The sequence below is a fragment of the Rhodofomes roseus genome (genome assembly GCF_022264815.1).
Source record: "Rhodofomes roseus strain CIRM-BRFM 1785 chromosome Unknown C8Q71scaffold_31, whole genome shotgun sequence".
NCBI lineage: Eukaryota > Fungi > Basidiomycota > Agaricomycetes > Polyporales > Fomitopsidaceae > Rhodofomes > Rhodofomes roseus.
Genome location: NW_025952987.1, coordinates 1,414 through 20,220, shown reverse-complemented (window position 1 = coordinate 20,220; position 18,807 = coordinate 1,414). Strand labels below are relative to the sequence as shown.

General features: G+C 53.0%; 6 protein-coding genes across 6 annotated transcripts; 4 read left to right on the top strand and 2 right to left on the bottom strand.

Annotated features, from left to right (window-relative positions):
• Positions 1 to 91: 91 nt before the first annotated feature.
• Positions 92 to 1,841, bottom strand: C8Q71DRAFT_727414 (regulator of chromosome condensation 1/beta-lactamase-inhibitor protein II; the record flags this gene model as incomplete). The annotated part of the gene is made up of 4 exons (XM_047921856.1): positions 92 to 216; positions 338 to 368; positions 472 to 651; positions 714 to 1,841. 4 exons carry the CDS (start codon positions 1,839 to 1,841, stop codon positions 92 to 94), a joined length of 1,464 nt encoding a protein of 487 aa, XP_047773708.1.
• Positions 1,842 to 3,288: 1,447 nt separating this feature from the next.
• Positions 3,289 to 4,737, top strand: C8Q71DRAFT_362854 (isoprenoid synthase domain-containing protein). Its single transcript, XM_047918085.1, has 4 exons — positions 3,289 to 3,535; positions 3,591 to 4,300; positions 4,356 to 4,385; positions 4,441 to 4,737. The coding sequence occupies exons 2-4, from the start codon at positions 3,693 to 3,695 to the stop codon at positions 4,712 to 4,714; spliced, it is 912 nt and encodes a 303-aa protein (XP_047773707.1). The 5' UTR covers positions 3,289 to 3,535; positions 3,591 to 3,692; the 3' UTR covers positions 4,715 to 4,737.
• A 277-nt stretch (positions 4,738 to 5,014) lies between these two features.
• On the top strand, positions 5,015 to 8,061 carry C8Q71DRAFT_785481 (uncharacterized protein). Its single transcript, XM_047925081.1, has 10 exons — positions 5,015 to 5,410; positions 5,461 to 5,484; positions 5,631 to 5,648; positions 5,698 to 6,348; positions 6,477 to 6,660; positions 6,714 to 6,802; positions 6,858 to 6,896; positions 6,950 to 7,341; positions 7,393 to 7,652; positions 7,714 to 8,061. The coding sequence occupies exons 1-10, from the start codon at positions 5,063 to 5,065 to the stop codon at positions 7,845 to 7,847; spliced, it is 2,139 nt and encodes a 712-aa protein (XP_047773706.1). The 5' UTR covers positions 5,015 to 5,062; the 3' UTR covers positions 7,848 to 8,061.
• A 91-nt stretch (positions 8,062 to 8,152) lies between these two features.
• Positions 8,153 to 9,913, top strand: C8Q71DRAFT_785477 (tetraspanin Tsp2). Its single transcript, XM_047925080.1, has 3 exons — positions 8,153 to 8,913; positions 8,965 to 9,599; positions 9,656 to 9,913. The coding sequence occupies exons 1-3, from the start codon at positions 8,515 to 8,517 to the stop codon at positions 9,819 to 9,821; spliced, it is 1,200 nt and encodes a 399-aa protein (XP_047773705.1). The 5' UTR covers positions 8,153 to 8,514; the 3' UTR covers positions 9,822 to 9,913.
• Positions 9,914 to 10,718: 805 nt separating this feature from the next.
• C8Q71DRAFT_785468 (acid protease) lies at positions 10,719 to 12,993 on the top strand. The gene is made up of 8 exons (XM_047925079.1): positions 10,719 to 11,344; positions 11,399 to 11,418; positions 11,470 to 11,535; positions 11,587 to 11,856; positions 11,912 to 11,968; positions 12,025 to 12,278; positions 12,335 to 12,647; positions 12,703 to 12,993. Exons 1-8 carry the CDS (start codon positions 11,004 to 11,006, stop codon positions 12,717 to 12,719), a joined length of 1,338 nt encoding a protein of 445 aa, XP_047773704.1. The 5' UTR covers positions 10,719 to 11,003; the 3' UTR covers positions 12,720 to 12,993.
• A 1,753-nt stretch (positions 12,994 to 14,746) lies between these two features.
• On the bottom strand, positions 14,747 to 15,608 carry C8Q71DRAFT_716766 (kinase-like domain-containing protein; the record flags this gene model as incomplete). Its single annotated transcript, XM_047921120.1, has 3 exons — positions 14,747 to 14,940; positions 15,070 to 15,354; positions 15,419 to 15,608. 3 exons carry the CDS (start codon positions 15,606 to 15,608, stop codon positions 14,747 to 14,749), a joined length of 669 nt encoding a protein of 222 aa, XP_047773703.1.
• Between the last annotated feature and the right edge of the window lie 3,199 nt (positions 15,609 to 18,807).

Here is an 18,807-nt window from a genome sequence, read left to right as displayed (position 1 = left end):
CAAGCTTCTTTGAAACTCCCAGAGGGCCAGTCTTCCGGGGTCGTGATGTTGCCGTCGCAAGCAAACTCTCGATGCACAGGGAGTACTTGCATTACATGGCCTTTTGATAATTCCTTCCCGGACCGCCACCGCTGCGGTAGATATTGAGGAGTCGGATGGAAGTTGCGCCAGTGCGTAGAGGCGTAGGCCGGGGTGCGGACGGTACCAGTTCTATTTCTGAAAAACATGCGTCCGTTACATTATGCCAACGCATTTGGACTAGATTATCGATCCGTCACAAAGGCATTCGGGATGACACTCACTGGCAGGGCCGAGCCTTGGACTTCACCACACGCACCACCTTCCAGCAGACCAACCGCCGATAAGGGCTAGCAGAGGCAATGAAGGATAACGATATCTCAACTACGATATCCTACTTCTGACCATGAGTTCTTATGCTGAATCGACCGATCCGTTGCGAGCAGAGCTTACCACATATAAGGGTACCTCGAAGGCAGGGAAGCCAAGCCAGCGTGCTCCGAACATAGCACCCCTTTCGTTCGGGGGCTTCATCGTTCCACGAGGATCCAACTTGTTCCATTGCCTCCCCAAATATTCACCACTCGCGTCCTTGGACTGAGCCCACGCGGAGGCCACATCCTTACGGGAACGCTTGCGTCATCCGTCGAGGCGATCCCGAGATTGCCATGCTCGTTCCATCCCCATCCCCATACCTCCCTTCGCACATCGCCTTCGGATTTCACCTCGAGCAGACACAGAACATGCTCGCTTCCGCATGCCAGTTTCACGACGCTGAGGGACGGGGTGGGAAGGGGGAAGTTGACGCTTGTAAGACTGCGACTCGCTTCGCTGTCCCCTCGACCGAGCTGCCCGTGGCTATTGCTCCCCGTTGCTACTACCCGGTCGACAGCACCATCGCGGCAGACAGCATACGTCCCGTTCCAGGTACATGCGACATCGTGTGCATCCTCCACAGTCTCTAGGAGTTCTCTCTGGGACTTGCGGTTAGAGCCTAAGCCTGAGAGCCGTCGAGACGCGTGTAGGAACACGCTATGCTGGTTTCCGAGAGCAGCGTGCTTGATGGGCCCTAGGGTCATCATCGTTTCGTCAAGGCAGATGCTGTGCGGCGTGGCGTAGAAAGGAGAGGGTCGACTCGCGTTAGCAGGTGCGCCGCCAAGTTGACCATGCCTAGCGGTGCCCCAGCCGATGACACCGTGGTTTGTAGAACCATCCGCCGACGTGAGCTTGACTACGGTGACGACGTGATGTGGCCCTGAATTCAAGGATTGGACGGAGAGAATGACGTTCTCCATGTCTGCATCGGCGAAAGCGCTCAGCAACGGTACAACGTGCAGAGACCGCCCCGCTGCCGTGGTACCCTTTACGCCCCCCACGCCGAGGTTCCCAAAGTCGTCAGCGCCCATGGAGATGAGCATGTCGCTCTTGTCCTGACACGAGAACACGACGTACGATGTCTCCCATCCTGCCGCGACCAAGCGCGGCGCGAACTCCGGGAGGCCTTCGACATGAAGGTCAAGCGGCCGAAATACCGCGCCCGACCAGGATCCTACACGCGCAGAAGGTGTGTATGAAGGCCCTAGCTGCCCCCTACGCCTGTCGCCGCATCCCCATAGTTCCTGCTTGTGAGACCGGGCTAACAGCAGCAGGGTATGGTTCGCGCCGCAGGCGACACTCGTGATCGCCGTGGTACCCTCTGGCAGCTGTCCTGGGGAGCATCCGTCGAAGAGACATGGGGTGAGTATGTGAGCATCCTCAGCATCTCCTGTCGCCAGTTGACCTTGAGCGTTCGAACCAGACGCAAGCAGGGATAAACCAGACATGGCGAAGTGGGTTAATTGATTGAGGATTTCCAGTCCACCGAAGCAACGGTGAGCGCTTGATCAAGCGCCGAATGCTCGCGTCGTAGGCCGATTACATAATCCTACGTCTACTGCCAGCCTTTGCAAATTGGTGGTTCAAATGCAAGTAGAACGCTCGACGTGCGTCGGCCGTCGTACTATCCCGTCGGCGATGGGTACTTGAATTTCTAGCGATCTGTCATCCCAGCGACTCGTTGAAGGACGTCAGTGCCGAATGTCATTCGTATTATGTGCGTTGCCCTCGCGCCCATGTCTGATGATGTGCCACCAGGTCCGGCTCCGTAGTACTACTAGAGTTATCGCAAGGCACATACGCTGCGTGGACAAGTCCGCTACCAGTACTAGAGCACATCAATCGACCGGGCCCGGCCTCCACTTCCTTCAAGTTTCCTCATCCAGCGGAAATGTCTGATCAGGACACCCTTGACCTAGTCTCCCGTAGGCAGCCCACTAGGACGACCTTTATGAGGGGAGGAGGGCGGTCGTCTAGGCCCTTGCATGTCTAGCCAACATCGTTATGTCGTGCATAGTAGGGATTGTCAGAGTACAGCCCGAGGCGGTAAGTTTGCTCGCACCATTTTTTGTCCGGTGAACCGGATTTCTCGATGACCCTCGATCCATTTCGAATCACGAAGCATAGAAACCTCTAGCTCTCTGTCGAACATTAGGGTCCTTTTAACGCGGTCCAGGAGGCTTAATAGTGGGACAGGCTCTCCGATGCTTCGTCAGAGCCCGAGTCATGATGCCGGTGGAACCTTTGTGGTACCAAGGTACCGAGGATTGTCTCAACTTTGCTAGAAGTCGATACAAGCAAGGTACGTTGCGGATGATATCTTTTTCCACCTGTGTCTGGGAACCGTCTGGTAGGGAACTTCATGTGAATCAAACTCCTCAGTGCGTAGCATCTCAATCCACCTGAGTATCACCGCTCGCTGACACGTCTCTTGAACGTCATATTTTAGAAACATAGACATGATGGTATGTACCGCGGCAAGTAGCCACCGAAACTCAACGACAACCTCGCAGATAGACCAAACATAATGTTTACTATCTAGACATTAAGTATAGCCCATACGTGACCACTGGAAACGCTCTCCGATACAACTTTAAGCACTGTGACACACATGGGAATGGAAGACGTCCGTGTGTCCTTATCGAGACACATCTGAAGTCGTTGACAATGCAGGGAAGATAAGGGACACTACTATTGACGCAACTGCAGCTTGCCTTTCCATCATCGCGATCACCTCTACGTGCCGAGGGTGAGTGATACTATACTTCCTGCACCGAGGGAGTACTGGGTGCAATTACAGGGACCTTGCCAACTTTTGGCCATGGAAACTCCCTTATAATCTGGCGGCGTTTCGCGGACCAGTTCTGGCGAGCTGATCAGTACGCCTTACTATCCCAATATTGCTACCAGGGATTGCTTGCCGGTCAGCATTGTTCTCAATGGATCGGTGGAAGCGCCTCTGCTGCGGTGTCAATGGAACGTATGTGTACACTATCGCTTCCCACCACATCGACATCCTGCATTTTCGGCGCGTCGTTAACGTTGTGGGCATATAAAGGCTCTCATGCTGCGGGGGTCCTGGCATCATCGCCAATAAACTCAACGCAGCGTTGAAGACGATACATCAAGGTTTGGCTTTGAGGTCCGTATTCATCTCATGCATTCTAATTGTCACTAGATAACACGAGTATGATTAGGAAGGCCCAACCATCGCTATCGCGGAAAGCATGTCCACGACTGAAGTATAACAGTTGGCTTCGAGATTATTTGACCGGTGCTCACACTGCTCTCCCTACTAGATGTCTCTTAAGGATGTCGCTCAGCTCACCATTGCCAACTTCCTCAAGAACTTGGACTTTACTGCCACTCCTCGATTCACCCGCAAGCCCGAATTGGAGGCTCGTGTCAAGGCAATTACCCAGACGTGGCCATCTGCTGGAGATGGCGCTGGGCATCCCCATGTCACTACCGGCATCGTTGTCGCAGAGACGAGCTACTCCCATCACTCCATCGACGTTCAAGTCGCCGTAGCACTGTACACCGCTGTTTTGACGGCATTCGACAACCCGGATTTCTTTCGCGTAGCGTCTGCGCACAGGTTTCCCCAGATGTTATGCGACGGTTCTGCTCAGCAGGACCAGGGACTCATTGGAGAGCTGGCTCGACTGCTCGTGGACATAGGTCGCATGTTCCCGGCCTTCGGCACAAACTGCATCATCGCCGGCACTCTGCGATGGTTCGCCGGCGAGATGATCGGCAGCTCCTCCGCCCCGCTTTCTCTGGAATCACTGTCAACGAGTTTCATCGACTTCCACCGTAACATGAATGGGAACCCAGACGCCTATGTTGCCTTTGTTTGGAGTAAGGAAGACTTCCCGGACGAAACCTCGTATATTCATATCTTCCCGTGAGTGAACTATTTTCTGTTCACAAAACATAAGCATATGACCGAGGCTTGACAGGGAAGCTTGCATTTACATGAATCAAGTCAAGTATGTAAGATGCTATCGTACCAAGTACTTAGTGTCGTGCTTACTCAGTCTACAGTGATATCCTGTCATTCTACAAGGAGGAGCTCGCGGGGGAGACGAGCTCTTACATCCATTCGCGCGCTCGCGTCACGGGTAAAACCATGTACGAGACCCTCGGCGAGGTGATCGAAGAAGTTGTGGTCGCGGTCGAGCGTATCCGGGAGCATCTCGGTCAGGGTCCTGCAAGAGATGCGTGGGACAACTTCGAAGCAGGTTATGTCTGGTTCCACATACTTGACCCTCGGTACCGGCTCCAGGAGATCCTTGGCACGGAGTACACGATGGATTGATGGACGCCGGCGCAATACTACCGTGACGGCTAAGTACTAATAGCCTTATAGAGTGGAACGGAATATGCCTGGATATGTCACTGTTGGATGGGGTAAATTTGGGGTAAATGCACAAGGATGAAGTACGCATACTTTTCTCCTGAGTCAATGGCGTGCTGTTAGAGGAGGACTCAGCCTGAGGTTCTGGCCAGTGTGGCTTGACGCGACTGGTCACGGACGCGTTATGCGTGACGGAGCGCGTCAGTGGCGCGTGACGCTGTGACACCACGCGTCGACCATCATACGCTGCAGACACGCCACCGAAGTCTTCCGTACTCTGTCCCCTCCCCTTCTCGAGTGTGTTCGGTGATGGCGGACGACAAGCCTCGTCCATCCAAGAGACGCAGAACTGATACATCGGCTGCTACTGGACCCGACAGCGCCGAACCGTCATCCGCACCTCTCAGGCCGCTCCCACCCGCCGTGCTCCTTGTGTCACTGCCCGCGCTTTTGGCCCATCCACCTAATCACAAATATTATATCCCATCACTAGTCCTATCTCTCACTGCTTTGAGGAAATGCTTGACGCTGCAAGGATTGTCGCCCGAGATCGAGTGTCGTGCTTGGACAGGCCTGGCGGAGGTCGGCATGAAGGTGATTAGTGGTGGACTAAGCCAGGATGAAGGCCATCCGTGGGCGCAAGGAATTGAGGCTGAGGTATGATTCATGCTCTTGTAACTTGGGAAGCGAGTGACATGGCGTTTCAGGTAGAGAAAGCTATGAGCAGAGGTGTAAGTACATCCCTCCACAGATGGTCCGGGTCTAGACTATATGCGCTGTCTCCTTCCTCTATGCACTGTCTCACTGTCTGCTACTTCTATGCGCTTTTGGATGCGCATATATGCGAACCTCTGTTCTGACCTTATGCTTCACTCAGTCCATCATCGCACAGAAGGTACGCCATTCATATACTGGCGGGCCAGTGTCACTCATGCATCCCGTAGCATCCATCCCTCCGCCCGTTCAAGCTGCATCTTTCCCTGCTTCAGGCGCAGCTCTCTCAATGGCAACGCAAAGTCAAGTTCGCTCGAAATCAGCTCCGTAAGCTTCTCAAGTCCTTCTTGCCCGGTGACCCGCCGCATGCCATCTACTCCGTCCATCTCGCATACATCAATCTACTCGTTAGTCCCTCATCAACCCGCACTCCCAATTCGTCATCTGCGCCATCTTCTCCACCCGCGCCTAGCCCACAAGACGTACATGCAGCTCTGAGCGCTGCGGAAGATATGGCCGGTGTAGCGAACAGCAAAGGACACAAAGGTGTAGTCCTTCTCTCACACGTACTGCGTCTCCGCATCCTCGTCGCCGCAAATATGTGGGCCGACGTGCCAGAAGCACTGCAAGTAGCTGAGAAGGTACTGGGACTATCTTATCAACCCAGTGACACACCGAAGCCTCGGAAGCCTGGAGGTCAAGACGAGTTCATCTCGTTCGAGGACAGCTTCGAAGGGGCTATGGTGATACACTTGCTCATAATCGCCGTCGTATTCTACACGCACATTGGGAAAGCAGCGGAGGCATCGCCGAGGCTCTCCCATCTTCATGCGTTGATGGATTCTGGGGTGCTGGACAAGTTCCCGGATGGCACGGTCGAGGTGCGTGGAAAGCTCGCGGCAAACAGTCGACGGCACGGAGAGCCAGTCCAGAATGCATGGCAGACTGTCTCGTCGTTCCGTCCGCCATGACTACACGCTCTTCTGATACTTGTTACAATACCGCGCAGATAAGGATGCCCAAGTCCGCCCCCGTCGTCTTGCAAGTGACGCATCCCCGTATCCTCTTTCTCCTCACCTTTCTCGCAAGCGCAACTTCCAAGCGCGATCCAGTCGGGAGAAAGCCGAAGCGCAAAGTCTTCGCCCAAGCAGGCCTGGATGCATGGGATACCGTGCATGATAGCGAGATTACATGTGAGTCGCCTGTTCACCAACGCGAACCACTAATCATCCTGACTGTGTCGTAGTCGCTCTTTGGGCAGGAATAGGCGACGTGGAAGAGGTCGAGCAACGTTTAGCAAGGATTCGCGCAGACTTGCTATGTGAGCTGATCGCTGTATGCATGTTTTAACTTGGGACGTACTCTGTAATTTCTGATCTTTGCCCACTAGTTATCAATCATGCGTAGCGAATTCGGTGCTGCAGAAGAGGTTTGTTCAGGGCCCCAGCATTACAAGTGGATACTTATCGTCGTGTGTTACAGAACCTCAACGCCCTCATCGCGCATACACGCACTTACGACATCTTCCCACTGTTTGCTGCTCGCATCGCACTTCATCATGGCCATCTCGCCCACGCCCTCGGTCGTTCCACGCGTGCCTCCCAATGCTATCACGCAGCGGCTTGCCACTCCGAGCCCGGTGATTTCGTGTACGTAGCCGCTCGTGCGAGTAACTTTGCGCTCCGGCTCGGACTCGAACAACGTGGGCGTGGTGCATTGGACGAGGATCAAGATGAGGATGCGTCCGCGTACGATCGAGACATGGTGGATGAGGGTATGAGTATCGCGCAGGAATGTAAGGGCATGGGCGGTACACTAGAAGCGGTCGGGCAGGTTCTGCTGGCGTGCCTATCTCCGGAAATCCTTGTGGCTAAGTGAGTATTACATGTGTTCCCCTTGTGAGGCTATGCTGACGAATCCCGAAGGCAACACCTTAAGGGGGCTCTGAACTTAGCGACGATAGCACGGGACAACCATCTGCGAGCACTGATACTCGCGTTGATCGCCTCACACTACTTCCACACCGCCGGTGATCATGCTCTCGAGATGTTGCAAACTTGTGAACAGCTTGCCGCCGGGCTCGGCGCGCCCGCCGACAAGTCGAAACTTGATCCAAACTCCAAGGACACCGTCGCGCCCGTAGGAAACGCACCTTTGGGGTTGTGGGTCGGGGAACGTTTCCTAGGTTTGTCGCATGGCTGTATCCGCGAGCTATGTTCCCTCAAACTCACTTCATTACGTCGCAGAACTGTTTAGGAGAGCAGGGAAGGACGCTCGCGTGCACAAACAGCTGGTACGCAACGAGCAGCTTGCCAAGGCAGTGGAAGACCTCGCACGTCGCGGGGCGGAAGACCATGAATTCGCGAAGACCACCCCCTAGCTTACCGCGGGCGTTGACCCGCCGCCTGTTGTCCATCTTGGTGTCCGTTTTCTCACTAGAAGCCACAACCTCTCGTAATTTCTTTCGGCGTGATCATCGACAACTCGCTCTCGTGCTTTGTATGTTTATTAGCTTTGCTATCGTCTACCGTATTTGTCCCTGTATCCATAGCTTTAACCTACTCGAAATCATTCAGGACTCGCGAATTGGCTGTGCATTCGACCCAGTTGAAGAATGAACGAGAAACGAGATTGAAGAATATCCAAGTCGCAGTTTGGCCTGGTCACGTGAATATCTGGCGGAACGTTGCAACTTGCAATGCGACGAACAACACCGGCGTGTCCGATGTCCATGTTGACTCGGACGCTCTACGTTTTCCATATCTTACTCTTCCATAACTGCTTCATTCCAAACCTTACTGGATGACGAATGCTGTCCATGCCGCATCGGAGGCGGGCAACTCCACGCAAGCCTCACGTCCGCCGCCCTCTGCAGAACAGCGCCTGCAGTTGGGAACAAAACATACGGGGACGACGGTCTTCCCGGCCTGATTCAACGACATCGAGCCTCTGAGGGCAAGTTCTACTCCCCGTCTTTACTGCTCACGCGCAGGGCTCCTTGTGCTGACCGTTCACTCGTTTATACTCGCCCATACTTCAGCTCCGTCATGCACAGCGATTCTCGAGCAGGCAATCGCTTAGAGCCTCCAAAGCTACCGTTTTCCTCGCGTTCCACCTTATCGATAAACTCCAAGGATGGGCTGACCTCCGGCATGGATACTGAGGACAAGCATGTCTCGCTCACCGTCAACTATCTGCCAGCAAAGTTCTCAACAGCTCTCCTCTCCGAGGGTCCAAAGCGGCGGAAGGCGTGGAGGAACAGCGATTCTCCGCTTCCGAAGCGGGGTGGCGGGCGTGAGGCATTCAGACGGGACGAGGCACGCATGCCCGGAGAGGGCGACGAAGACCTCGATGGCGTCGAGTTTGTCTTCCGCGCCGGAGGGCACCCGAAACCCAAGCAACGCTGGAATAGGTTCAAATGGACATTGTTTGTCGCAAACGTCATTGTGAGCACTCTATCCACCGTCACCCCCAGATGCCTATCTGACATTCTGTAGTTAACCGTCTATTCCATTGCCGCCCTCGTCGTCTGCCTCTTGATCTGGTTCAATGTTTGGGAACATGCGGACATCATTCGCGTGGGCAATCAACCAGAGCTGATCGTCTCGACGTGCGCCGCAGCCCTAGGCATGTTCACGGCGCTCGTCGGGTGGTCCGGTATCTTGCTGAACAACCGCGCGTTCTTGTCAATATACTGCGCCCTCCTCTGGGCGGTCTTCGCACTCCTCGTGACGCCGGGCTATATCACTTACAAGCGGCGTGCGTTTAACCTCGAGGGCAAGATCAATCAGCAGTGGTCGCAGCAGCTCGGGCTCGATGGACGAATCCGCATACAGAACCAGCTCCACTGCTGCGGCTACTATAGCCCGTTCATTGAGGCTACGGCGAGCGCGACGTGCTATGCGCGCAGCGTTCTGCCCGGGTGTAAGGCGCCGTACATGAAGTTCGAGCGGAAGATTCTCGAATGGTGGTACACAGTCGTCTTCGCGCTCGCGCCTGCGCAGATTGCGGTCATGGTCGCGGGCCTCCTGTGCTCGAATCACATTACATATCGCTTCGGGAAGGGCATGATGCCTAAGGCATATCGACTTGACTCGCGAAGCCTTGCCATGATCATGGACAACTATGCAAGGTACGTCAAGAAAGTGCGCATGTATGCGGTGCACTCATGTATGTTTTCTGATGTAGTCACTTGGCTGAAGAATACGGCACGGAGGTCGCTTCGGACATCGTGTCAAAATCCCGTTCTAGCCTCAGATTGGACGCGATGCCTACCGTTCCCTACTCCCGCAGCAGGTCGTCTTCGCTCTTCAATAGGGTAGACAGTTTCTTGGGCAGAGTACCTCGCAAATGACGTATCGACTCCCGCTTTGTGCACACGCGTTTCGCTGCAGTTCTCATGTGTACTTATCACTTGGCGATCAACATCGGGGTCTCGTATCTTCATGCGCATGACCAACATCTTCGACGAACTCTTACTGTAAGCAAGAATCAGCCTGGTTCATGCAGCTTGCGAAGAACATGTCCTGCTAAAACCTCATGCACATGGTCGAGCAACGAAGCATACTTTGTATGTGCGTCTTCCCTTCTCCCGGCTTGATTCCAGCCACGGAACGATCATGACAAGGAAGGTCATTCTTCTATCCACTAGTTCTATCTGTCCACTTATGCTCATTGCAGAACGAGGCGATGTCCTCCGGTGGGAAGGTGTCTGCGCCGCGCTGACCAATCCTCTCATGACAGCGGCCCTACGAGTCCGATCGCGAGCGAGTTGCTTCAGCGCTGAGGCCACATTGATTGACCGACGCTGTCAGTCAGCCACTTCGTCAGTCACAGGCCTGCCTCCATATGACTTGAACGCGCGTTCGACGTCAGCAGCCATGTGTATCTGCGGCCGCAGATGGATCGCAGCACTCGAACGTCATGCTAGACAATCGATTCGGTCTATCGTAGGCGTCGCAAGGACCAATGTGAACACAGTCCTCAATGCTGTGATCTCGCGGCGCGCTCGACAGGGCCGCGGGGGCCGCCAACGCAGGTTTGGCCGGCGTTGTACACAGAGCGATCGGTCTTCGATGCGACTTACGATCAGTTAGGCTCGTTCCCAGTCGTTCTGGCGAGAGAAAAATTCAAAGTCCGTCACGTTCGCCACTCCTTTTCACACTCCGTCTCCTTTCCTGGACATGAACGATTACCAAAAAGAGGAGTGCACAAAAGGGGACAAGCGCCTCTAAGGACTGGCTTGCGAGTCTAACGATCAGTGACACCTAGCGAGAAACACAGCCGCGACGAGCAATACAGTCATTATGAGTGGCTGCGACCCGCACTTTGCACAACTTCCGGCGTCGGCGTACGCCCATGTGGGCTCGCAAGCTCCGCGCGCGAGACTGGCATCCTCACGGTGAGGAATTCTCAAGCAGTCTCAAGAATGCTGGATGGATGTCGGCCACGTGTCCAGGTCGCTTGTGCCCGACGGCGAAGCATCTCTAGACTCTGCAAATCATATGGAGCGAAGCAGCATTGACGCGTTGTCATCATGCGGAACGGTACCGCCTCGTATGTTGCACCCATGAGGCTAATTCCGCCCCGGCACAACGGCTCCAGTATTCGAGGAGGTACATATAGCGAGCGTGTGTCGAGCGGTTCGGTAAGTACCCGGCACCTGCGAGCGAAGATGTTGGTGTCTGCAATACTGACTCTGGGTCTGACGGCCGTGTCTGCCAGTGCGGCACCGCAGCCTATAGTTGGGAGAGACGTGCAACCCGTCTCGCTGACTGCTCGGAAAGTACCCAAGGGACATGTCGCATCTCTTCGGAAGAGGTCTGGCGTCTCAGCCAACATTGCGCTTGACGACTACTTCAACGGAACCGATCTCCAGTGAGTTCGCTCATGTACTAGAAGAGTTCTGGGGTGAACTGACTGTCCTGCAAGGTGGTATGGTGACATCCAAGGTCTGCGAGACGGATGTTCATGCCTTTCTGTATTAACGGCCTTTTGACTAGTTGGGACCCCGCCGCAAAACATCAGTGTGATCTTCGACACAGGAAGCTTCACACTCGAGTTTACCAGTGAGGCCTCTCGGTTTCTCTGTTGCCGATTGTTGACCTTTCGTCTCCCAGGCACGGAATGTGCCGAAGCGTGTGCGAACCAGCGAAAGTTTGACGTAGACGAGAGTTCGACGTACGTGTACACCGACCAGATATCCACCCTTCCGTTCGAGACTGGCATCGGTGTGGATACGTTGCAATCTGAGGACGAATATGTGCTGTGGCTGCGCGAGGGCTATGATACTGTGTCGGTTGGCGGCGTCAGCACCCCCAATGTTTCGCTGTACACTATCATCAACCAGACGCAGGCCTTCGACGCTGACCCGAACAGTGGTATCCAAGGTGAGATATTCCTACTTTGTCTTGAATGACGTCCCGTTAACTTCGTTGACGACAGGTATGGGCCCTGCGGTTATTGGCTTTTGGAAAGGGCTCGTGGATCAAGGCATTGACGGTGAGTGATTACCATGCATCGTCTTTCCGCGATCATCTTCATGTCGCATCCTGCAGCGCTCTTTGGCCTCTACCTGACACCGAAGTCTGTCGGCAACGCGGAGCTGACGATCGGGGGGATCGACTCGTCAAAGTACACCGGAGACTTGACATACGTCCCGATCTCTCCTACGAGCGATGGTTCCTGGGAGCTCGACTCTCCCGCCGTCTACGTCAACGGCCAGACGGTCGATGCCATCAACACCAAGCGTACCTTCATCTTCGACAGTGGAACACCAAATGTCTACTTCGACGACGCCGACGTTGTTGAGGTCAGTTGCAGTTCTTTTTTCTGAGCGTAGTGTGACTGACCTATCGTATTGGGTAGGCTATTTACGCACTGATTTCGCCCGATATCAAGCCCTACGACACCGAGCCTGGTACCTACGGTATCGCGTGCGACAAGATCGACCAGCTTCCCGCTGAGATCGACTTCACCTTCACGGACACCTCTGGCAAGCCATTCAACCTGACGATCCCGACTAGCGAATTCAACGTTGGGCCGTTCGAAGCGGAACCGTCGCTCTGCCAGACGATGATCAACGCGCTCGACGGCCTGGACTTGATTGGTGGAAGCCTGCTGAAGCACTACTACAGTGTATGGGATATCAGCAATCAGCAGATGGCCTTTGCTCAGAGCGGTATGTAATCTACTTACCTCTGCTACGAAGCGTGAGGCTGACATGCAATATTTAGTCACGGACTCGCAGTGAGATGCCCCCAACACCCTCGTTCCGTCACATGGACATTATTTAATGTACGGCATATATACGAGTTTACTGTCTTTCCTTTGGTATCCCAAGCCCTGAAGCCCTGAACTTGTGTGGACGTTTCGATCGGAAACCCTTGCCTAGTGAGATGCCGCGACACACGTGTCCGTCGATTGAACAGGACCAAATAGCTGGCCGAGCTGCGCTATTTTACTTGTCCAAACGACCACGAATACCAGTCTATGTTGCCAAGTGCCATGTGCGCGGGCCCCTCTTACCCTGACTGTCGACTATACGGCCGCGAGCCGCATCACTCTTCAATGCGACTTGAATTAGATCGACATTCGAACTTCAAGTTATCAGCGACGGCCGATCTTCTTGCGTGAGCAGCAAATCTCTCGATCGATTCTACTGTCATTTTGCGTCGTGGGTTTTTTGTGGAAGTCTGCATACGCGCGGGGTCGTGGTAGTGCCTTCGAGTCGAGCGCTAGCATCATCAATGTGTCGATCAGTCCCAGCCACGTCGGATTGTTTTGACCTATTGTGCAAAGGCCTTGACGCCCACCAGCGTTCTATTTTCGATCATGCCTCTTCCGAAGCGACATCTCTTACGGATCCGGAAGATCACGACTCGCTCTCTGACTTCTTGTATTGGCATCTCCACCTCTGCATGGGTACCAATGAACTATGTATCTCCGCATTCGATCGGAACTCGAAACATCGGTCTCAGGACTGACCATCGTTGAAATCGTTGGCGCTGTCCGACCGCAGCTAGCGCCGAGATATACAATCTTACCTCCTGTCGACGACTACCGTTTGACTTACAACCATGATAGGTGAGGTACTCTGTGCCTTGCTTATCTCGATATTGGTTGCATTGGCGACGCGTAAGGTCGGCCGGAAGGCCACAGTTCAAACGCGCCCGACTCGGCCATGGCTCGGTTCGGCCATATCCGTGTGTCACCGTTCACGCCTATGCCCGCGGCCACCGTGACTGTGCCCTCGCGCCAGCCACGGCCAGCCTCTCTCAGCGCCGCCGCCGCCTCCATCCAGCGCGCAAGCTCATAGGTGGCTTCACTCTGACCCCACGTCTTCACTGGTTTGATACTCCCGGTACTGGCTCGCTGCTCCCGGCTGGTTTGGGCCTTCGGCGCCGCGAGGCCACCTTCAAGCCACCCTCAAAGCTGCCCACCCGTCAGAGCAGCAGGCTGCCAAAACGGAGGCAGCATTTTTGCCCAAGCTCTACGCGTAAGTTGCTCCCCGTACACCTGCCTTCAACGTGTCCTCACCAGTGCGCCCTCAGTCTTCTATAATGCTCCGAAAATCACCACATGACTCGCTGGGACCCCGCCGGCGAGCACATCGTTGTCAAGCAGCCGTCGAGCACATCGTTGTCAAGCAGCCGTCAAGGTCGAGCTGGCGAGGATCGAGTCTCCGCCATTGCGATCCCCTTGGACCTCATGGACGTGCAGCAGCCCGAGGGGAATGTCCTTGTGTGGTGGTCTGCCATGGCTTCTTTCTCAACCTCTACGACAAGGTGCAAAAAATCTTCTGTGCGTTTAGGGAGGTCGGCGGGGGTTGGCGGATAGAAGGGCAGGCTGAGAAGCCTGGGGTGGGACGTAGTTGATGGGTGTTATATATTGTCGCATTGTATCATGAAGGCAAACTCGGCGTTTGCATCGGACTCAGGATCCTTCTTGTCGCCATCCTTGCCCTTCTCGCACTCCATCTTCTCAAGCTCAAGGCTGGCAATATGTGCCGCGAGCTGCCGCTGTCGCTCTGTGCGTTGCGCGGGGTCAACATCGTCCACCCTCGGAAGCTCAACCAGGCGACCTGCGCCTGTAGGGGAAGCTGACCTGCGCTGACTCGGAGGAGGTTGCTCCGAGTTTTCTGGGGAGCGAAACCTAAACACATTTCCTCGCTACTGCATGACATCGGGCGTAAAGTCAATGACTCGGATGCGGTGCCATTAGATTCATTATGTGTGCACGCCGGCATGATTGACTCTACTCTTGAACACCTGTTGACCCCTAATCGCCGTCACTGCCACCACCTTCCGTCACCAAGCCCATCTCCTTGCAGAGATAGTTGCATTCATGTTGCTCAATGAAAGCATCTATCCCTTCCTGACCGTGGTCACCTACACCAGAGTTTCTTCGGGTAGCATTGACATCAGTATTGTGCAACATCGTAAGAAAATTATGATAGATGAGAACGCACCCATCTGGAGTATGGGTCATGATATCAAAGATCACATCGGCCACTGTTCCCGTGTCTGTACCAGCAATTGTACCTGCGGTTGTGACAAGTCAGTGAATCTCATCAGCATTATGAGTTGATCCGACTGACGCACTTTGTAGATCAGCAGCAACGAGCTCGGAGTTTGAGTAACCGTAGATAAAATGGGCAAGCACGGACATGGTTGCCCCCTTTTGACCGGCAACAACTGGGTGTGACATGGTGCCGCTCCAGCGGCGAACGGAGGCTGCTCGACGAGGTTCAATAAGCCAGTAAGCACCGGCTTTGTCAGGTTCGCTGTCACTGTCGATGTCTGCTTGCGAGACGCCTGACGCGAGCGAAAAGCTGCCAAGATCATCAATGACCTCTTTGGCGAGGAGCGGACGAACAAAGCGGAAAGCTAATTCGTCAACAACAATAGAATCAGCAGACAATCAGAATAATGGCATGAGGAAGACACAGACACATGTCGACCTCGATGTCTCTCTGGCGAACCAGTTTGTAGAACTCGTCAAGGAACCACTGGCCTTGAATGGCGCGACACACCTCCTGATAGAGGTTCTGGTAGTTCTGTGATGGGTATACACGCCGGCCTGGGGCTCCGTCACCACCGATGTTAAAGAAACGCTTCGCAACGTATGTTGTGCCGTCCATAAACAGCTGCACGCGAGTAGAAGTAACTGTGAGCCAGTGCTGTGGGCTACAATCTAGAATCAATGCTTACCCGGTACACATGTTTAGTCTGTCCAGACATCATCTTGTCCACCTCAAGCTTCGCTACGACCGTCTTTTTCACTGCAGGCCATGTGATCTCGACGGAACCAGTAGCTGCATCTGTATGTACGTCAGCGAGAACAAGACTGATCGTCTCGGTGGTGTTGACATTTGCTGATGCGGAACTAGGTGCGCGAACGAAAGAAGATTTCGGGAATGGGTTCGAAGTGTCTGTAATGACAGCCCTCCAGCGAGTGAGATACCATAGCGACAGGTATAGAAGTACGACTCACTCCGAGGCTGTTTCCCAACAGGGGCGGACATGGCGTCAGTGTCGGCTTTGCGTTTAGTACTCTTCCTGAGGGATGTGGTGGTGTCGGTATCTTCAATACGATCAGTGTACTGAGAAATCATGATGATTAGCAGGGAGAATGTGTACGAAGAGATCTCAACGTTTACCGCATCCAGCTCGATCAACAACTCGAGTGTAAGAGTGTGTGAGCTTTTCGAGCCGCCAGGTACTTTACGAGTCTTCGGCACATAAATTTCTTTGTTAGCCCCAGTGGTATGCTGTTGAACAAGGAGTGAAAAGGGAGTGGCAAGTGTGAAGGCAACACTTAACAGACTACAAGACCAGTTAAGGACAGCAGTCAATGGAGGGCTTGCAAGGTCTCAAGAGACTGAGAGGGAAGACTCAGCAGGCGTAAGACAAGAGGAGAGACCGATACATTACAGGGGCATCCAGCCCAGTATATATACACATGAGAGAGTCATCACATGATCGTACAGTAAGCGTAAGTAAGCGTTATGTGTAAGCCTGTAGCAGGATGAGTAAGGCATACACACGTTGTGTCATGATGATGCAATATAGTGCAATGAGCGAATACATCAGGATGATGCGATATGGCACTATAGATAGAACGTGCTGGAAGGCACTGGAAAGGACTGGACAGGTCTAGATCAATGATGTGATCAATGATGCGAAGTGATGTGATCAAGGAATGTGATGGAACATCAAGGAATGATCTGGAATATGATGGAACCATGTGGAATGTTCCATAAAGGTCTAGAACAAGTCATGTGCTACAGGTTCTGGATCAAGTCCATCAAGAATGTACGTAATATGTAGCAATGAAGAACATAAGTCCATAACGGGTAAGGATAAGTCCTATCCCGTGTGATAACACCTGAAATAGTCGAAGTTCAACACTCCCACTTGTTCAAGATGCTACAAACATGCCAGAAGACGACCTGAACTTCTCAATTGCTGAGAAAGATGTCCTTGGTCAAACAGTCAACAAGCTGGACTTTGCTAGTGACATGATAGATTTCAGAGTCACCACGCTAGTAGGACTTGCGTCTATAGTGAGATCTGATCTCTATATCCATGGGTTGGCAGTCCACAACAGGATCCACCGAGAGGAAGATATTTCCATGGTTTGTCTAGACAAACTGGAGTAGGAGGAGACAGTCTCCAAGCTCCTAGCCAAAAACAACAAAGCCAAGCCATCTGACAAGTGTCTGAGGCGGCCATATGTTCTGCTTCAACAGAAGACAGACAACCAGTTGGCTGATGTCATGACATCCAGGAAATAGCACAGTAGGCCATCACAATGATAAGGCCAATGCCTGAAAAAACGCGGTGTTTGGCCCAATCTGAGTCTGAGTAGGCAATCAGACCAGAGTCACTGCCACCATCATAATAGAGCGCAAAACTTCTAGTTCCCTTGCAAATAGCGTAGAACATAGTATGCCAAAACGCAAATGCTCTTTAGATGGTTCAAAGTAGACTTGACAAATCACAGTGCAACTGCAAAAGCGATGTCTTGTCTAACTAGTACCTAGCACGCCAAATGCTTCTGGTACAAAACAAAAGCAGTCTCAATACTGCTAAGCAGGTGTAAACCTGCCACCAAACGGTGCTTTGAGCTACTTTGCAGTTGCTCATCCAAAACGTTCAAGGACAGTGTCCACATAGTATTCCTGGTCTACAAAGAGCCTGTGTATAGAACACTCTCAATGTATTCCAAGGACCTAGGAAACTTTGGACTTCCCAAAACCGTCATCTGGTATTCACGAGATAGCCGCTCTCTTTGACCGGGTCAATGAAGGGCTTTAGAGTTACCCAAGAGCAACAAGTCATCAACATAGAATGACGATACAAGTGTGATCTCCAGATCCATAGGCATAAACGTATACACCAGCATCCAAATAGGTGCGCATAAAACCAAGCCCTAGGAGAGACAATTGGACTTCTAGCATTCCATTGGCATAAAGCCTGCATAAGTCTAAAAAACCGTCCTCTCAAGAGAAGACAAAACACAGTCCTCCTTTCTTGGTACAACCCAGCCATTTCAGGTTGTTTCCAGATAGATTCTCCTCGTCAAGATCACCATTCAAGGAACACCGTCTTTATGTCCATAGACACAATCTCTCAAAACTCGAGGGCTGCAGTGCAAACTAGTATCACAAGGATTCAAAACATGCAACCTGAGAGAAGGTCTCTTGGTGATCTTGCCCCCATACTAGGGTTAAACCTTTGGCTACTAGATGAGCCTTATAACGACCATGATGCTTTGATCGTATAACCCAACAATCCTTAATGACCTTTCCTGTCTTAGGCCATAGAACCAGAACCCATGTTCTCAACCAGAGAGTCATACTGAGACTTCTCTGCTCCATGCCAATTGGCTTTGAGAACACATAGCTTCAGAATGGTTTCTGAGGTACACCCTGATAAGCCACTACAATAGCATGCAAGCCACAAAAACGTCTGCTTCAGAACACTGATTCCCTCAGGTATCCATGTGTCTGTCAATTGAAGCTTTGGAGATCCATCTCCACAAAACGATGTCACTGTTCTGAGCGGAATTTCTCCCAGCTCCCTATCTCAAGGCCTTTGGTACTAAGGCTGAGACAGAACAGGATCAGGACATGGCTGCTGCTTGTGGAATTACTCCCACTGGCTCAGGTGCTCTTCAGGTTCTTTATCCGTGGGTAAAGGTACGGGTAGAGGTATATCTATGTCCTCTGATACGAGACCAAGAGGATCAAAACGTGGCAAACTCAGGGACCTCGAGTTACTGCCAAGATCTATGCCAAGATCTTTTCCAATACCAGAAACTTCTCTTCATCGAAG

What these genes read in the sequence shown, in the direction of transcription:
- C8Q71DRAFT_362854 (XM_047918085.1), top strand. Translation starts at nt 3,693, where the DNA reads ATGTCTCTTAAGGATGTCGCTCAGCTCACCATTGCCAACTTCCTCAAG. An exon ending in TCGTATATTCATATCTTCCC is followed by an intron (nt 4,301 to 4,355) that starts GTGAGTGAACTA and finishes GAGGCTTGACAG; the next exon opens with GGAAGCTTGCATTTACATGA. An exon ending in ATTTACATGAATCAAGTCAA is followed by an intron (nt 4,386 to 4,440) that starts GTATGTAAGATG and finishes CTCAGTCTACAG; the next exon opens with TGATATCCTGTCATTCTACA.
- C8Q71DRAFT_785481 (XM_047925081.1), top strand. Translation starts at nt 5,063, where the DNA reads ATGGCGGACGACAAGCCTCGTCCATCCAAGAGACGCAGAACTGATACA. An exon ending in CGCAAGGAATTGAGGCTGAG is followed by an intron (nt 5,411 to 5,460) that starts GTATGATTCATG and finishes ATGGCGTTTCAG; the next exon opens with GTAGAGAAAGCTATGAGCAG. An exon ending in TCCCGGATGGCACGGTCGAG is followed by an intron (nt 6,349 to 6,476) that starts GTGCGTGGAAAG and finishes AATACCGCGCAG; the next exon opens with ATAAGGATGCCCAAGTCCGC.
- C8Q71DRAFT_785477 (XM_047925080.1), top strand. Translation starts at nt 8,515, where the DNA reads ATGCACAGCGATTCTCGAGCAGGCAATCGCTTAGAGCCTCCAAAGCTA. An exon ending in TGTTTGTCGCAAACGTCATT is followed by an intron (nt 8,914 to 8,964) that starts GTGAGCACTCTA and finishes GACATTCTGTAG; the next exon opens with TTAACCGTCTATTCCATTGC. An exon ending in ATCATGGACAACTATGCAAG is followed by an intron (nt 9,600 to 9,655) that starts GTACGTCAAGAA and finishes TTTCTGATGTAG; the next exon opens with TCACTTGGCTGAAGAATACG.
- C8Q71DRAFT_785468 (XM_047925079.1), top strand. Translation starts at nt 11,004, where the DNA reads ATGCGGAACGGTACCGCCTCGTATGTTGCACCCATGAGGCTAATTCCG. An exon ending in TTCAACGGAACCGATCTCCA is followed by an intron (nt 11,345 to 11,398) that starts GTGAGTTCGCTC and finishes CTGTCCTGCAAG; the next exon opens with GTGGTATGGTGACATCCAAG. An exon ending in CGTGGATCAAGGCATTGACG is followed by an intron (nt 11,969 to 12,024) that starts GTGAGTGATTAC and finishes CGCATCCTGCAG; the next exon opens with CGCTCTTTGGCCTCTACCTG.